At 41.7% G+C, this 19,270-nt stretch overlaps 1 protein-coding gene across 8 annotated transcripts in view; it reads right to left on the bottom strand.

The window, feature by feature from the left end:
- LOC110970024 (cytochrome b5 reductase 4) overlaps nucleotides 1-19,270 on the bottom strand; it is a 70,780-nt gene that overhangs the window by 29,149 nt on the left and 22,361 nt on the right. For 4 of the 8 annotated variants that reach the window (XM_051957255.1, XM_051957254.1, XM_051957257.1 and 1 more), the window contains exon 4: nucleotides 15,880-15,980. In XM_051957255.1, coding sequence (XP_051813215.1) covers nucleotides 15,880-15,980 — 101 coding nt within the window. Of the gene's footprint in view, nucleotides 1-403; nucleotides 12,035-15,879; nucleotides 15,981-19,270 lie in introns of those variants that run through there. The other 4 variants (XM_051957252.1, XM_051957251.1, XM_051957253.1 and 1 more) reach the window with 4 other exon arrangements.

The following is a 19,270-nucleotide window of genomic DNA, read 5'->3' as shown; positions in this document are numbered from 1 at the left end:
GGCAACTTTAATGACACAGAAGGCCACATTTTCCCCCCCCAGCCTTACTGTGGGCCAAACTATACAGTCACCTCCAAAAATATTGGAACAGCAAGTTCAATTCCTTTGTTTTTGTTGTATACTGAAGACATTTGGGTTTCAGATAAAAAGATGAATTTGACACAAAAGTTCAGAATTCCAGCTTTTGTTTCATGGTTTTTACATCTAGATGTGCTAAACAACCCAGGAAAGATAATCTTTTCTTTGAACCCACTCACTTTTCAAGTGAGCAAAAGTATTGGAATAGACATTATTAAATTAACTTAAAGTGAACAACATTTAATTTTTGGTGGCATAACCCTTGTTCTGTCCTCACTAAATGGAAAGCTATCTAGCTAAGACAGACAGCGAACAGGAGACTTCATGTGGTAAAAACCTCTTTACTTTACTGTACTGTAAAGCTGTAACACACAAACATACAACAATCAGAACTGAGCATTACACATCTCAAACACACATTTAAATGTTACACCACACAACTGACTAGCATCTAAATTTACTTAACTTTGAATTGACTTGTAAATTAAGCTGTCCAAATTAGCCTAATTAGCATCTGAAAAGTCCGCTAGCTTAAATGCTAACAAATGCTAACGTTTGTACTCTTAAACTCATTTTAACCTCAAATTGCTTATTAAAATTAAAATGACTAATTGTTAGCTTGCTTACAGACTGATATATAAAACACTTTTCGACTCAAACCCAAAACTTACAGCCTTATGTGGGCCAAAACAACACAAGGACGCTGCACTTCCGCCATGACGGTTCAACCCGGTCTCACGGGGATTCGTGAAACTGTCACGTAAATTTTTGTTTCGGTTTTCGTGCGCACCAACACGATTTCGTCATGTTTTTCGTGCCACTCACCACGAAATGTTTTTCGTGTTGCTCACAACGAAACCCGCTGTGGTAATCACATCTGAAAGTGGTTTATACCAGCGGATTCATGGCGATCTAAGCTGTCCATCGGCGTATACTGCTTGTGTGATCGCGTTTGCGGCCGTCGGACATTCTTTAAATTCCTATGCAAATTGGTAAGTGTACCACCGGGTTATGGTTAGGGTTATGGTTAGGTTATGGTTAGGGATGATGTCATGCAAAATATAGTGTTGGATTCGCCACGGTTTTACATTAAAAGTATAATATACACATTCGTTTGAAATACGTTCTGAGTGGCACGAAAAGTCCGCCGTTTAAAATACATTGGTGCGCATTTCGTGGTGAGCGGCACGAAAAACATGACGAAATCGTGTTGGTGCGCACGAAACCGAAACAAAAATTTACGTGACAGTTTCACGAATCCTCGTGAGATCGGGCTGGACGGTTCCATACTGAGCTTCTGAACAATCAACATGACAATCTCCACTCTCGCCACCAGAGGGCACTTCGAACCAGTAGAAAAAACCAACCAAACTCATTCACAACATTAAACTAACCATCACACTCCCCGCCTGGTATAAATACTTTTATGCCACTATATTCAAATTAACCAGTCTTTTTATCACTGTTTGGAGGGAGCAGTGGAATGAGTTGAGTTATAGGTCGGAGATAGATACGTGGAGTGCCTTGTTTTACAACTCTTACTTCCACCTTTCTGATCTTTTTGTCTTCGCTTGGGATGCACTTAGTAATGAGTCCAATGGGCCATTCATTGCGCTTCACCAGATCATCCTTTACTAAGACGACATCTCCTTCTTTGATACTGTCCTTGTCTAAAGTCCATTTCTTCCTCACTTGAAGAATTGACAAATATTCTTGTCTCCAACATTTCCAAAAGACATTCGCGAGGCTTTGAACATGTTGCCATTGCTTTTTGTACATGTCTTTAATGTCAAATGTCCCTTCTGGAACAGGTGCAACTCCTGCCTTTTGAGTTAGGAGCATGGATGGTGTCAAAATCGTTGGTGTGTCTGAATCTGTGGTGATGGGAACTAGTGGACGGGCATTAATGATAGCCATAACCTCCGCCATTAGGGTTGTAAGGACTTCATGTGTAAGGCGAGTAGGACCTGACTGCAGTAACATGGCGTCAAGAATGCGGCGAGCGGTGCCTATCATTCTTTCCCATGAGCCACCCATATGGGATGAGTGGGGTGTGTTAAAGGTCCATGTGCAGCCTTCTTTGCTCAAGTAGTTTTGCATCTTCGGATCATCAGTGCTGATTTTCAACTCTTTACAAGCCCCGATAAAGTTGGTGCCACGGTCTGATCTGAGAACTTTGGAAGGACCCCTGACAGCGAAAAACCTTCGCAAAGCATTAATAAAACTTGAGGTGGACATAGTGTCAATTATTTCTATGTGAACAGCGCGTGTGCCTAGGCAACTGAATAAAACTGCCCAGCGCTTGCTTTCTGCACAACCACCCCTTGTCCTGTGGGTGATTACAGTCCATGGTCCAAAAACATTTAGGCCCACTCTTGTGAATGGGGGCTCCATAACGAGGCGATCCTCAGGGAGATTGGCCATTTTCTGTTCAGCGGGTTTTCCTCTAAGCTTGCGACATGTGACACACTGATAGATTACACTTGACACTAGTTTTCTGGCACCGATTATCCAAACGCCTGCAGATCGAAGCGCTCCCTCGGTGAGGTGGCGACCTTGGTGAGCGACATCTTGGTGGTAATGTCTCACAATCATAGTAGACACATGATGCTTTTTAGGGAGTATCACTGGGTGCTTTTCGTCATATGGTAGATCTGCAAGAGATGTGCGACCTCCCACTCTTAACAGTCCATCTGAGTCTATGAATGGGTTTAGAGTGCACAGGGGGCTTGGTTTTGGGATTTGTTCTCCTTTTTGTAGCTTTCTTATTTCCTCTTTGAATGCACATTGTTGAACACTTGCGATGACTGTCAGTTTAGCTTGAGTTTGTGGATTTGTGGTGTTCGAGTCTGTAGCTTTTGATTTGTTTCTGGCTACTGTGATGAGTTTTGTCACACCTCTAATGAGATGTTCCCACGATGAGAACCTTTCGAAGCGATGTGAGCCAAGAGGTTTGGTGCTGACTTGAGTAGCACAGACAGTGACTTCTGGTCGAATCTCTGCATCTTGTTCTGGTTCGATTAGTTTGAAGTTGCTTGTGTCTGCCGTATGAGGAGACTGTGACAGTTCTTTTGTCAGGAAAGGTGGTCCGGTGAACATACTGGTTCACCGGACCGGTAGGAGAAGTGCTGTTATTGGTCGTGTAGCAATGTCTGCTGGGTTGTCTTCTGATGAGACATGATGCCACTGTGATGGCACAGATGACTTTCTGATCCTTGAGACTCTGTTTGACACGTAGACATAAAACCTTCTTGAGGTGTTGTTGATATAACCTAGCACAATTTTACTGTCCGTGTAGAACTTGACAGCGTGCAAGTTAATGTCCATTTCTTGGCATATGAACTCTGTCATTTCCACAGCAAGGACGGCTGCACACAACTCCAGACGTGGGATAGTGTGCGCTGGCTTTGGTGCTAGTTTGGATTTCCCCATGACAAATCCACTGTAGTACTGTCCATGTTTGTTTTGAACTTGTATGTAGGCGACAGCTGCTATAGCTGTGGATGAAGCGTCGCTGAAGACACAAAGTTCTCTGTGCTGCGTTGAGGAGAGAGAGAAGGGCACATACGGTCTGGGAACGTGTATGTGCTCTAACTCTAGAAGAGAATCCTTCCATGCAGTCCACAGCCTCTCTTTGTCCGGGGACAAGGGATCGTCCCAGTCGCATGGTTCGGAGGAGAGTTCTTTTATGAGTGCTTTTCCTTGTACAGTAATAGGCGCAACAAAACCCAAGGAGTCGTACAAACTATTGACGGTGGATAGTACACCTCTTTTGGTGAAGGGTTTTTGTTCTTTGCACACTTGAAAAGTGAAAGTGTCAGATTCAAGATTCCAGCTGATGCCTAAACTTCTCTGAACAGGTAACGGGTCACTGTCTAGGTTGAGACTTTTAATGTCTTTTGCCAAATCACATGTTGGGAAAGCCTCCATGACTTTGCTGCTGTTTGAAGCAATTTTATGTAAGCGCAGATTTGACTCGGCCAACATTTTCTTGGTATTTTGCAGGAGAGCGACGGCTTTGAGTTCAGTGGGAAGAGAGATTAGACCGTCGTCCACATAAAAGTTCCTGGTGACAAACTGTGATGCGTCTTTGCCATGTTCCTTCTCTTCTGTCTCAGCTGCTTTGCGTAGCCCGTAGATTGCGACAGAGGGAGAGGGTCCATTCCCAAACACATGAACTTTCATGCGGTACTCGATGACCTCTTTTGTGAGGTCATTGTCTTTGTGCCAAAAGAATCGCAGAAAATTGCGATGATCTTCTCTCACTGTGAAACAGTAGAACATTTGTTCCACGTCTGCTGTTACTGCAATAGGCTCTCTGCGGAATTTTATGAGTACTCCTAGCAAGGCATTGTTAAGATCTGGGCCGCTTAGGAGGACGTCGTTGAGTGCTATGCCCTCATGTTTGGCACTTGAGTCAAAAACCACACGAATTTGATTGGGTTCTGTGGATGATACACTCCAAACATGGGGCGGTACCAACACTCTTCATTAGGCTGCAAGGGAGGTGCGATTTCTGCTTGCTGATTGTCTAAGATTTTCTGCATGAACTGTAGGAAGTGCTCTCTCATGTCAGGTTTTTTGTCAAGACTGCGTCTGAGTGTGAGGAGTCTTTTCAAAACTTGTTCTCTATTGTTTGGTAGACGTTGTCTGGGTGTAGCAAAAGGAAGCGGTGCAACCCAGCTGTTAGTTTCATCCTGGTACATTTCGTTTTGCATTATTGTGAGAAACTGTGCATCTTGCTGCGAGGGTGCTAGCCTTTCATCATCTTCTGTTTTGATGAAGACTGTATCCCCAAGACTGTCTGTTTGTTTTGTTTGGTAAGTATCTGTGAAGTTTTGAGTCTCATCTGCAACTCGCTCTATCCTTTTTTTTTTTTTTACTTGCAGGACATTGGAGCAGGGACTGAGGTACGAAGGACGTCCGTTGAGCAATGTGTTAGTTTTGTATGCTCTGACAGAAACTGGTTTGTGTGCGCCACTTACACATATGTCACCCACGATGACCCAGCCAAGGTCTCGACGCTGGGCGAATGGTGCATTACTGGGACCATTGCGTTGCTCTCTCACCTTGTGAAGCCTCAGGATGTCTCTTCCTAGCAGCAACAGGATCTGCGCGTTTGGATTGACAGGATGAATCTTGTGTGAGAATGCCTTTAAATGTGGGTGGTGGTGGGCAACTTCAGGTGAGGGTATCTCTGAGCGGTCCTCTGGAATCATGTCACATTCTCGCATAGGAGGGAGTGGTACTTTATTGTGACCATCCATAGACTCAATGATAAAGTCTTTAGCTTTCCTCCCGCTCACTTCCATGACACCTGAGCATGTTTTTAAAGTATACACCTCTGTGCCTTCGTTTACTCTGAAGATGTCAAAAAAGTCTGAGCGAGCAAGAGACTGATTACTCTGTTCATCCATAACACAACACAAGTTTAGTGCTTTTTCTCTTTGCCCTGCTGGATAGACTTTAGCTAGACATATCTTTGCACAGGACCTGGGACTATGCTGTTCCCCACATACCTCAGTACACATTGTGGTAGCAGAGACAGGTGGTAAACTTGGCTCAGGCTCCCCGCCGTGCTGTTCCACCTCTGGCGGCGGTTTGATGTCGGATGCAGGAGGGCCTGGATGCAGAGCCGTATTGTGTCTTTCACTCTGACATTCTTTGCATGTCACTTTGATAGGACAGTTTTTAGCTTGGTGTTTATTTGTTGCACAACACTTGAAGCATATGTTTTTCTCTTTCAAATATGCTTTTCTCTCCTCTAGTTTGTTGCGAAAGCCGCGACATTTCCTGAGGGGATGTGGCTTTTTATGCAGAGGACATTCTTTGTTCGGTTCTTCACTTGTCTCTGTTGACTGAGTACGCTGCGCTATTTCAGTCCTTTTCACCGATATCATGGGGCGGGTACTGCTTTTAATTGGTTTGTCATACTTTGGCTGAGTTCCTGACAGAAAAGAGAAGCTAGGGTCATTTCTTATACATGCCTGCTCTTGCACAAATCTGGAGAAGATGAAAAAGGGTGGGAATGTCACATTACGATCTGCTTTATATTTAGATGCTTGTGAGATCCACTTTTCTTGTAAAGAATATGGCAACTTCTCTATGAAGGGATTAACACCCCTAGCAGTGTCCAGAAAGGCTAGCCCAGGAGAATAGCCCTCTGCTTTTGCTAGTTCAACTTCAAGTAGAAGGTCCCCTAATTCTCTTAGTTCAGTATTGTCTCTACAGGTAATTCTGGGAAAGTCCTCAATTTTCTTAAAGAGGGTGTGTTCGATTACCTCAGGTGCACCGTAGGTTTCTTCCAGGCGCTGCCAAACCATTTTCAGAGCTGCAGTTGTGTCGTTGATTTGAGCTGGACTGATTCTCTTCGCTTGTTCAGTTGACTTTGGTCCAAGCCATTGAATCAGAAGGTCTAGCTCTTCTTTGGGTGACAGAGACAAGTCTTTAGTAATATTCAGAAATGATGATTTCCAGCCACGATAGTTTTGCGCATTGTCATCAAATTTCTGCATAGTGCCTGTTACGAGTTCACGTCTCATCAGATACTTAGCTACATAGCTTACACTTGATGTCTCCTGAGTGTTAGGAGGAGATGAGCTGAATGGCTGGTACTGATGGTTTCCGGCTGGATAGGTTGTGCGAGGACTGGGTGTTGATATGTAGTTGTAAGGGAGGGGATTTTGTTGCTGAAGTATTTGCTGGGAGTCAAGATTTGTAGTTTCAACTTGTTTGAAAGGGTTTGTGCTTAAGATTGGAGGTTGTGGTGACACTTGGTTGTCCGGTAGGAAGACTTGACTGTCAATGTAGTTTTGAACCTTTTGTCTGGAGTCTACGGTGTTGCTGGGTGTATGTTCTCGGCATAGTGATTGCAGTTCTTCATACTGAACAGCTGCCTCTAAAATGTTTGCTTCTGCTGTTGCAGCTGCTACTTTTTTCTTTACCTTTAATATGTGCAGTTGCTTAATGGCTTCAGCTTCCTCTTCTGCATAGGCCAACTGCACTTGTGCAGCCCCAGCTTTGGCTCGTACTTTGAGTGCTGCAACGCTTGCTGATGACCTTGTGGACTGCTTCGAGGATCCAGAGCAACGAGACCTTGTTTCCCACAAATCTCCCTGACTGTCAGGCAGGTAGCCTCTCTGCTGACTTTGGGGTTGAGTGTCTGCTTGCTGCAACATGATGACTGGGTGACTGAAGTAACAGCTTCTGGTGCCGTCTGCTGATTATAAGGCTCTTTACTGTTCTGTCCTCACTAAATGGAAAGCTATCTAGCTAAGACAGACAGCGAACAGGAGACTTCATGTGGTAGAAACCTCTTTACTGTACTGTAAAGCTGTAACACACAAACACACAACAATCAGAACTGAGCATTACACAACTCAAACATTTAAATGTTACACCACACAACTGATTAGCATCTAAATTTACTTAACTTTGAATTGACTTGTAAATTAATCTGTCCAAATTAGCCTAATTAGCATCTGAAAAGTCCGCTAGCTTAAATGCTAACAAATGCTAACGTTTGTACTCTTAAACTCATTTTAACCTCAAATTGCTTATTAAAATTAAAAGGACTAATTGTTACTTTGCTTACAGACTGATATATAAAACACTTTTCGACTCAAACCCAAAACTTACAGCCTTATGTGGGCCAAAACAACACGAGGACGCTGCACTTCCGCCATGATGGTTCCATACTGAGCTTCTGAACAATCAACATGACAATCTCCACTCTCACCACCAGAGGGCACTTCGAACCAGTAGAAAAACCAACCAAACTCATTCACAACATTAAACTAACCATCACAACCCTTACTTGCAATAACTGCATCGAGCCTGCGACCCATTGACTTCACCAGGCTGTTGCATTCCTCATTAGAAATGCTGTTCCAGGCCTTCACTGCAGCCTCTTTCAGTTCTTGTTTGTTGCTGGGGGTTTCTCCCTTCCGTCTCCTCTTCAGGAGGTAAAATGCATGTTCTATTGGGTTAAGGTCCAGTGACTGACTTGGCCAGTCCAAGACCTTCCAGCTTTTCCCCCTGATGAAGTCCTTTGTTGTGTTGTCAGTGTGCTTTGGGTCATTGACTTGTTGCATGATGAAGCTTCTCCTGATTAGTTTGGATGCATTTTTCTGTAAATTGCCAGACAAAATGGGTTTGTACATATCAGACTTCATTCTGCTGCTACCATCATGAGTTACATCATCAATAAAGACTAGTGAGCCCTTTCCAGAAGCAGCCATGAAAGCCCAAGCCATGACACTACCTCCACCATGTTTCACACATGAGCTTGTATGTTTTGGATCATAAGCAGATCCTTTCTTTCTCCATACTTTGGCCTTTCCATCACTTTGGTAGAGGTTAATCTTGGTCTCATCAGTCCATAAAACTTTGTTCCAAAACTTTTGTGGCTGATCTCTGTACTTGTTTGCAAAATCCAATCTGGCCTTCCAATTTTTTTTGCTGATGAGTGGTTTGCATCTTGTGGTATGGCCTCAATATTCCTTCTCTCGAAGTCTTCTTCAAACAGTGGATTGTGACACTTTCACCCCTGCCCCGTGGAGGTTGGCAGTGATGTCAGTGAATGTTGCTTTGTGGTTTTTCTTCACAGCTCTCATAGTGCTTCTGTCATCAACTGTTGTTGTTACCCTGGGCCAAACTGTTCAATGTTTGTTGCTCAGTACACCAGTAGTTTCTTTCTTTTTCAGAACATTCCAAATTGTTGTAGTGGCTATGCCTAATGTTTTTGCAATAGCCCTGATCGATTTTCCTACTTCTCTTAGCTTCAAAATGGTTTGCTTTTCTCCCATAGACAGCTCTCTGGTCTTAATGTTTGCTTAACAGAAAATGCAGTTTTCACAGGTGAAACCCAAAGGCAAAAACAAGAACTATTTAATGTCTTTGCAATCGATCTAAAAGGCAACACCTGGGCAACTAGAAACACCCATCAGTCACATGTTCCAATACTTTTGCTCACTTGAAAAGTGGGTGGGTTCATAGAAAAGGTAATCTTTCCTGGGTTGTTTAGCACATCTTGATGTAAAAACCACGAAATAAAAGCTGGAATTCTGAACTTCTGTGTCATATTCGTCTTTTTATCTGAAACCCAAATGTCTTCAGTATACAACAAAAACAAAGGAATTGAACTTGCTGTTCCAATACTTTTGAAGGTGACTGTATCTGTGAATTGTCATCATATTTAACTTGAACTATTTATACACAACCCTCCTATTCCACTTGACGTTTCAAGTACGGTCCTGAAAAGACCTTCTCTCACCTGGCTCAGCAACATGTGTCCTAATGAGATACCTGTGGTCTTGCCTGCTGCTGCACAATATTCTGGATGTCAATGTCAATTTGTGTGTTTCCAATTTGCATGAGCTGGAACAGAGTTTCATCTGTCAGCCTGTTTCTCTCGTTTGATTTATAATTGAAAAGCTGCTGTCACAGATATAAGTGCTCCCAAACATGCTGGCCATGGAAAGTGAAAAATCCTGAAGCAACGGGAAACAGGACTCAGGTAGCAGTCTCCAGAATGAAATCCCCTTCTCATTTCTCTGAGACTGAAAGAAAGGGTTGAAGTGTGGTTCGCAGAGTTCCAGCTGCAACTCTGCGGGTTGCTCACTGACCACGGCAGAGAGGAGGGCCGTGAATAGCACAACTCGCGGCTACATGGCGTGGAAGTCTTGGAAACGATCATTGAACTGCTGCAGAAGAGTTTCTATGTCGGCTCTGTACTTCTGGAATATTTTTTCACATCTCTGCGTATGTCATGGTGCCACTCCAGTTCCTGCCCTTTTTCTCCCCTTTTCCTTCTCTTCCCCATTGTTGCCCTCTGTGTATGTTTTGGCTTGTGTCTCTCTGTCTCCCTCTGCCTGCTGTCCTTCCCTCCTGTGTCTTTCTCTCTCCCGGTCACTCGCCCTCTGGCTGCCAAGTAATTGCTCATGGGCTGCAGCTGCAGCGTAATCAGCCAACGCCACTCACCTGCTCCCCTCCTCTACTATATAAACCCTCTGCTTCCCCCAGTCAGTCCTGGAGCATAGTTCAACACACCCACTCCCTTCTGGACCGCATCAGCCTTGGACCTTACTGCCTCCCTCTTCTGTGGATTCCCCCCCCCTTTTGGACTCTTTTGTGCTTTTGTTGTTTTTTGGACTCTTCTCAGTTGCCTGCTCTCTTAAGAGACAGCCTCCCAGTATGTGAGTAACTCTCAGCCAACCTGTAGTAATAAGTGGTTTTGTTTTCGGAGACTTGAGTTGTTTGGCCTTGCCTCTGGTCCGGTTCTTAGATATCTGGTGGATGTGATTTTGGATTTTGGTTTAATAAAACCCTTTTCGCCTTTAACACCTGCTGGTCTGTTCGTTGAGTCTGCGCTTGGGTTCATCCACACATTATTCGTGACAGTGCATCTCTTCACAGGAGGGAAAATGTGCCCAATTTGGAGACATGGATGAGAATCCATCTCGGAACAGTTCCAGTTTGCGCCGAAAGGTGTTCATGTGTGCATACAGTTCCAAAACAGTTTGGAATCTCCCCTGCACCTGTTTGTTAACTATGCTTGCACTAGGAATTTGAAATGAAGAGCCACTGTGGCTCACTGATAAGAATAACAATGAGCCACAAAAAGCCACAAATTTCTGTGTCAGTGATAGCGGAAAAAATGGAGTCATTTTCCTGCATTCTGGTGCATTTTGAGGTAAAAAATGCTCAATTAAACAGTTCTATTTTATTTCTACTTATATGTATGTTATTTTCATCGTTTTTACACTCCTTCTCAACTGCTCTGAGCAACGTGAAATGTTTAAGTCTAAGTCCTGAATATAAATATCATCACAAAGTGTGAGTCTATATCATTTTGCTAAACTTTCAGATCCAAATTTAATGTTCTTTTCGTAAAAACAGGCAGTCAGAGTTGAAGACACATTCCCATGTATATATGCATTTGGCCATTTAAAAACCTGTACCTGAAACATGTTCATGATCAAAACTTTTTGACCCATAAAAATATTAATTTCATGTCCAATTTGCCTTGTTTTCCTCCTATGTCCAATTCTTTAACCCTCACTATGTACCATATCTCACAACTGTAGCATAAACTCAACAAAAACCTCCTCTTTCTTGCTTTTCCTGATCACAAATGACTCGCCTTGTGGCACACCGTTCAGAGATTTCACGCAGTAAAAATAGCATGCTTTTCTGTGATTGGCCGAGAGCCGCTCTTGGCCAATCTCGGAGCCACCCGAATCTTGATCACGGGTGGCTCCGACCATTTCCGACGCCTGCTGAGAAAAAAGTTTGTTTCTCTTATATTATCACTCGGGCGTTTAGAAGAAAAAGTAAATCGAACCCTTTTTTTGTTGCTTTTTACAAGAAAAATAGAGCGCCACTGTGGCTCACACGATTCAGAATGACTGCGCTATCCAGCAAAACGATGTGCCAATGGTGCTGTGGCGATCGGCTAGCGCAAGCCTAGGTTAAGGTGAATTAAACGTGAGGTGATATCGGTAAGAATGGCCATGTTGCACAGAAAAGCTGTATCCCGGAGTTTGCAACAGTACGCACTTGTATCACAGCAAAGACGCTCCTCCAAAAACACAGGGAGTTCAGTGCGCAGCACACTTCCACAGCTCATCCATCTGTCAGCGTGCCCCATAGGCGGCGTTCACCTCTTCCAAAAAGGCAACAAAGTTTCTGTGATCGAGACCCATGTTACCCTGTCAAATAAGATTCGTAACTTTGGTCACTAAATCCATGATGTGGCTGAAGCTTTGCGCGGAGCGCCTCCTGGAAATTAAAAATTAATAATACAAAGACTATGAAAATAATTTGCACACACGCTGTCATAAATTCCTTAAACAGAATCTAATCAATAGTCACCTACCTGATGTATGATGCAGTACAGTACGGAGCAGTCAACACCGTTCTGATGGAGAAGCACAGCGAATCCAGTGTGTCTTCCCTGCATGGACAGCGTGCTGTCGGTTACGACAGCTGAAAGTTTGCCAAAGTCTCCATGCTCATTTACTACCATTTTTATGGCATTGGATATATCTGTGCCCTTTGTGGTCTCATGCAAAGACACCAGGTTCAGTAGTTCCTCATGAACTTCAAATGAACTGTCAATGGTTCTTGTGAAAATCAGGAGCTGGCTCACATCTGTCACATCCGTACTCTCATCCAGCGCCAGGGGAAAATATTTGCAGTCTTTCAGCTTTTCCTCAACACGATTCTGAATATCAAAAATTCTTGCATTAATTTTTTTAACGTGTTATCTTTTGTGTGATTAATTAATTGAAATTAATGCGAAAAAGAGCAGCTCTCTGCAGCTGGTTTGTGGACAATCATGGTTAAGAACAAAGGAGCTCACTGAGGACCTGCGGCTGCAAATTGGCTGCTCACAAGTCAGGAAAGGGATACATAACTATATCTAAATGTTTTCAAGTTCCAGTGGCAACAATGCAAAGTATTGGTAAAAAATGCAAGACGTTCCACACCGTGGAAAATCTCAGAGGATGTGATGGGAAAAGTGACACCTGTGCTGGCCAGGAGGATAATGAGAGAAGGGAAAAAGAATCCAAGGATCACCACCAAGGCCGTCCTGGAGAATCTGGACCCAGCTGGTGGCAACATCTCAAGGCAGACAGTCCAACGTGCACTGCACACTGCTGGGTTCTTTGGACGCAGACCAAGGAGGACGTCACTTCTGCATATAAGGCGCACAAAGGCCCTCTTGGCCTTTTCAAATGCTCATCTGGACAAAGAAGACGACTTCTGGTCTTCTGTTTTATGGTCAGATGAAACAAAAATGTAATTGTTTGGCCACAATGATGTAGTCTTCATTTGGCATAAGAAAGAAGAAACCTCAACCCTAAGAACACCATCCCCACTGTTCAAGATGGTGGTAGGAACCTCTTGCTTTGGGGGGGGGTTTTCAGCCAATGGACCAGGGAACCTAATCACAGTAAACGGCATCATGAAAAAAGGAAGAATACATCAAGATTCTCAACAACATCATCAGGCAGTCTGCAGTGGAACTTGGCTTTGGGCACCATTGGACATTTCCGCATGGCAACAACCCAAAACACACAACAACAGTAGCGAAGAAATAGTTAGCGGTCAAAAACAACATTTTGGAGTGGCCCAGCCAGAGTCCTGACTTGAATCCAGTTGAGAATCTGTGGAGGACGCTAAAGATCAGGGTGATGGCAAGGAGACCCTCCAACCTGAAAGAGCCAACTCTGATATTTGTGTCCATTCATCGGAAAAGATGAATGGACACAAATATCAATGGAGATGTGCACAAAGCTGGTCAGCAGGTATAGGAAGTGTTTGACTGGTGTAACAGCCAATAAAGGCTTTTCTATTGATTAATGGGTATCAACAATTTTGGACATGCCACTTTTTGTTTAAATATAAGTAAAAGCTGAGAAATTATTTTTGCCACAATGATGGCTCTTGTACATTGTCTTATTGTTTGGGAGACACCTGTGTCATTTCAAATCAAAAAAAGCCTTGCTGGTTGAATGAAAGTAACTAAGTCAAAATTTGCTAATAAAAAATAATTTCGGGCTTGACTGTATGTATGTACGTATGTATATACGTATGTATATACTAGTGTTGTCAAAAATATCGATTTATCGATAAATATCGATAATTATGAACTAAAAACAATTCAATATGCATTTTCCCATATACCGATACTCAGTTTGTACCTCTCCCGTTGGTCGCAAAACAGCACCACCCGTACACAGCACACTCTGCTGCCTGCCTGCATGCCGGCTGCGGCCCCTCCCCTGTCCCCACGCACCATGTGAGTGCTGCTACTGCTGCGTGCTAGGTGCTCGCGACTCACTCACTCGCTACTATTTTTTTTATTTTTGCGGTATGTAAACGCTGGCTCATCAAGATGGTAATGGCATGTGCAGGACCCTCGCCACCCGTTTTAATTGACAAAAGAAACGTCAGAAGTGCTGTGTGCTGATGAGTGTGTGTGTTGTTGTCTTGTTAGTGAATAGCGATGGCTAAAGCTAGCAAACAATAGGCTGCATATCCGTTCTAGAGAGTTTGTAATATGAATAGAAACCAAGATGATGTAGGAGTGACTATGATAAAAAAGAAACGAACTTAGATGCTGTTGTGCTTCACTACTTTACTTTTATTTATTTCTAAGTTAAATTGATAAGTCATTATAAAGGCCTGATTCAAACTAACAATTTAAATGCTGTAACCTGCGAGCCACAACACTAAGTTCATTCCTTTTTTTACCATAGTCTAAGTTAACTGCATCATCTTATTTTCTATTCATATCAACCAATCTATATCAGTAATTGATAATAATATATCAATAGGCACACTACTGTGATAAGCACACTACCTCCTTGATATATTTTTCATTTCTTAATTATTATTGCATTGCATGCACAAATTGCACATACTGTTATTGTGAGAGAATAGTTATCATTAGCATTACTCCAGTTCCAGAGTCCAGACAGTTCATAATTTTTTTGTAGTGGACTACTTGCACTTGACTGTTTGAAAATAGAAGATTGTGCTGCTTTTATTTTTACTTAAACTTAAATGCCTGGCCTGCCTTAAGTGCCTTTAAGGCAGTGTGTAACTCAGGCTTTTTGTATTTGTTTTGAATTTGAGCATTGTTACTGCTTCAGGGATTTGTGTGAAAACTTCATTCATTAAACATACTTAACTTGCTGACTGTATTATAGTTGGAACTGGAAACTGTTGAAAGTACAGACAGATTGCATCTTTTATTTGATTTTTTGATATTTTATTTGTACTAATAAGGACTAAATAGACTGAATGAAATGTGAAAACGTGCACTACCGTTTGTTCTGTCATTTTCTTTAAATAAAAAGAAAACATTTTGGACAGAGATCTTATGGTTGCGTGGTATCGAAAATCGTATCGAATATCGATATTTTTTCAAAATATCGATATCGAATTTAGAAATCCAGTATCGTGACAACACTAGTATATACATATATGTTTTGGTCTGGAATATGTGCACAACACATTTCACTGCACATTATATGTATAATTGTGTTTGTGATAAATAAATTTCTTGAATCTTGAACAGTTTTCTAAAGAAAACTGAGATCAGATTATAGTGTCCAGATGTATAAGGCCGATCAAGATCTATCCACACAGGCTTAATGTTGAAACTGCATCTAAAGATGCATCTACTTAGTACTGACTTTGGAGGGGGTGAGTATTTGATCATTTATTTTATGTTCTATATTTTTAATCAACAGACATTACGTTGTAGAAATCTGTTTCACTTTGACATGAAATACTCTAATCATAAAAGTTCTTGTCAAAAGGATGAATTATATTTACACTGACTCAATGAAATCCAACAAAGGGAAAACTTCCAGGGGGTTGAATTCCATCCAAACTTAAAACACGTCCTTAGTGGATCCATTTTTAAGATCTAAAAAACTCGTTAACTGATGAACACTGGGTCTTCAGAAAGGCCCGTGGAGCAGACATTGAACTGACTGGCAGAGCAACTGCTAGTATGAAATGATCCTACTGTCTTCTCATTTGTACACTGGTAAATCGTTAGCAATTACAATAACATTGATTGACATGATTACTTGTTGCTGCAACTCAGCAAACAAATGCTTGTTCGTTGAAAAAAAGGACAATATTTTTCAAATCGTCACAGTGTCTTTCAAAAGTTTCAGCGCCTGAATTGTTTTGACCATCAACATGAAAAAAAGCCTTGATTGTATGTTTGATACTGAGAAACAGAGCATTGCAATGACTTGCAATGCTTTACTTTACCTGGTCAAAGAGGTCAGTGCCATCTTTTCCTGCTGCCTTCATCAGCTCCTCTTCTCCACCAGGGTGGTAGTCCATGTAGGGGGTTACATTGTACACCATACCTGAAAACATACAGAGAAATAAAGAGTTTTATGTATATATATATATATATATATATATATATATATATATATATATATGATTATATTTATGTGTATATCTTCTACTGCCCACCACAAACACTGTGTCAGATGATGAAACTAATACTGATATTAACTATTTAACCATTTTACATTAAAAAACTACAAAAATTATTTGAAAGATATTCAAAAGACAGCAGCACAGCAGAAAACCCAATCATTGTCAGCTGTCAGCAGGTGTGCCATTTACATTAAAAAATTTAAGCTGTAAACCAGTCCATCACATAAACAATGTACTCCTGAGGGCGTACAGCCACACACACACACACCCACCCACCTACACCCACCCACACCCACCTACACACGTCTGGTTCTTATATCCCCGTGGGGACTTACCATAGACTCCCATTCATATCTAACCCCTAACCCTTACCCAGACCAAAACAATGCCTAACCGTAAAGAAACTTTTTTGCACTTTTACTTTTTTCAGTAACAACATGGCCAAGATATATGCACACACACACACACACACACACACACACACACACACACACACACACACACACACACACACACACAGAGATGAACCAGTAAAGTGCTGCACTGCAGAAGCCACACATAACAAATGATGAAAAAAAAAAACCGCTGCACTCCAGCTGTCCATCAGATGAAATGTGTCAAAGACTCTAATCAACAGAAGACTACACTAGCATAATGTGATAATAGATGCAGATTTAAAGCATCAGCTTTTATGCCAAAATAACTCACCTGTCAAACAGGGTGAACGCAGTGTTATTGTAGCTTAAGTATGTATGATTCCACTGGAATTGGTCCTTGGGCCAGGACCCAAAATTTCAGATATCGGTACCACCTGAGGTGACCAATTCTTTTTGGTATTTTTAACTTGCTATATGTCTCTAGTTTGCATTTTGATATGATAGCCCTTGCATACTCACAGCTAAATATATGTTATCACTCGTTTAATGGACATGACCGACAATGAAATGCATGGAGTGTGAACCAAAAGTCCTATCAACACGACAGGACAATTTGATGGGATTTTTCTTTATTGCAAAAAAATATGAAATGCCACATGCTACACATGACCTGTATAATAACTTTACAGCTCAGAACAATACTATAACATACATGAGACCGATAAAGATTTTTTTGCTATGGTAACAAGATTATCTGTAAGCAGGACGGAACAATAAAATAGCAAAAATTTGACAAATAATTTCAAAGTTAATTTCTATTGAAGTTTTGAAAAAAGACAAACCATGTCTTGTGATTTCAGTGTGAGACAGCAGACTATAATACCTTTTAAGTGGTATCAAAACCGTCAACACTGTGATGACAAGTTCAAAATATAACCCAATTATAACAGACTGCTACCAGAATTCATATGTCAAAACACTATTGCAAAGACTAATTCCATTACGAAGCTGAATTTTCAAATGCTTTTGCAGTTTAGATTTTAATTACATTTTCATCAGTTCCATCCTGTTGTGCTGTGCAGTAATTCTCTGAGAACAGTACAGAGTTATGAGATGAAAACATAAAATAGAGGTAGGAGTCAATTCTTACACATACCAGTATCATCTAAAATAAATGCAGTCATTCAAGTTAATTCAAAGTGGATCCTAGAAAAGGAAAGGATATTACCACAGTTAATTGATCTAATTCAGCTTAATTAACTTTAATTAGAAGTGTAAAAGGCAACTTGCACAACTAGAGATTTCAGCAGTTTCTTCAAAGGACCTGAAAACAAATGTACATCTCCCCACCAATAACTCCTTTTATAGGAAAAAACAAGTGAAGGCAAATACACAATTATCAAATAAGCAGGAAAAGATTAATTCATTTGGGTCTGATGTTTAATTATTATAATAGATTATATGTACAATAAATTTCTCACACTTTTATTTGATTATTGAGTTATCTTAAATGTGACCTTTGCAGACTGCAAGAATTAACCTGCTGAAACCCATTGATGATATTAATGTAATTTCTTTTCCTTTTTTTTTTTAACTGTTTTTAGCCTATAATCAAGAAAACAATGAGACTTTATCATTGTTTGAATTTTTCAGGATTTTGTGAAAATGTTACAAAATTGCAACAGCAGCTCTTAGTGTATGCAAATATTACAACTTAATTTTTTAACAAAATTCACAGATGATTAGGCATTGGTGATTCAATAGTATCAAAATATGTATCTTGAAATGAATTGTATTGATATGAAACTGTTGAATATACCACAATAAAATGCAAACTAATTTAACAAGTCAAAGCTGTAATTGCAATCCCTGTTAGAATGCACCACCACACAACAGAAAAGCTGTAAGAAAATTCTCTTATTACATCCATCCATCCATCCATTCTTTATACGCCGCTTTATCCTCACTCGGGTCACTAGGGTCGCTGGAGCCCATCCCAGCTGACTCGGGCGAAGGCAGGGGACACCCTGGACAGGTCTCCAGTCTGCCGCAGGGCTACATATACAGACAAACAATCACACTCACATTCACACCTATGGACAATTTAGAATAATCAATTAATCTCAGCATATTTTTGGACTGTGGGAGGAAGCCGGAGTACCCGGAGAAAACCCACGTATGCACAGGGAGAACATGCAAACTCCATGCAGAAAGATCCCAGGCCGATGCTGGGATTTGAACGGGGGATCTTCTTGCTGCAAGATGAAAGTGCTCACCACTATTCAACTGTGCAGCCCTATCATATTTCAACTTCATTTTATTTTTTTAAACATGCAAAAGTGGAATTGTATTAAATCAGTACTCCACTATTAGTTTATATTTAGGGATCGAGCCAGCGAAGCGGGCCAGCGGAGCTGGAGAGTCCCTATTGTATTTGCTCCATTTCTTCTTATCATTATTAGGGACCGAGCTAGTGAAGCGGCCAGCAGAGCTGGCGAGTCCCTATTGTATTCTTATTAGGGTCCGAGCACCGAGGTGCCGAGGACAGGCAGTGCAAGGGCACCGACTGTCCAAGGCAGCACCGGTGCCTAGGACCCTATTGTAACATTAGGGTTTTTAGGGACCGAGCCAGCGAAGCGGCCAGCAGAGCTGGCGAGTCCCTATTGTATTTGCTCCGTTTCTTCTTATTATTATTATTATTAGGGTCCGAGCACCGAGGGTGCCGAGGACAGGCGGTGCAAGGGCACCGACTGTCCAAGGCACCAACAGTGCCGAAGGACCCTATTGTAACCCTAGGGTTTATTATTTATTATCAGGGTCCGAGCACCGAGGGT

The sequence above is a fragment of the Acanthochromis polyacanthus genome, chromosome 12, assembly GCF_021347895.1.
Source record: "Acanthochromis polyacanthus isolate Apoly-LR-REF ecotype Palm Island chromosome 12, KAUST_Apoly_ChrSc, whole genome shotgun sequence".
Classification (NCBI taxonomy): domain Eukaryota; kingdom Metazoa; phylum Chordata; class Actinopteri; family Pomacentridae; genus Acanthochromis; species Acanthochromis polyacanthus.
This window is presented reverse-complemented; position numbering and strand designations above follow the sequence as displayed.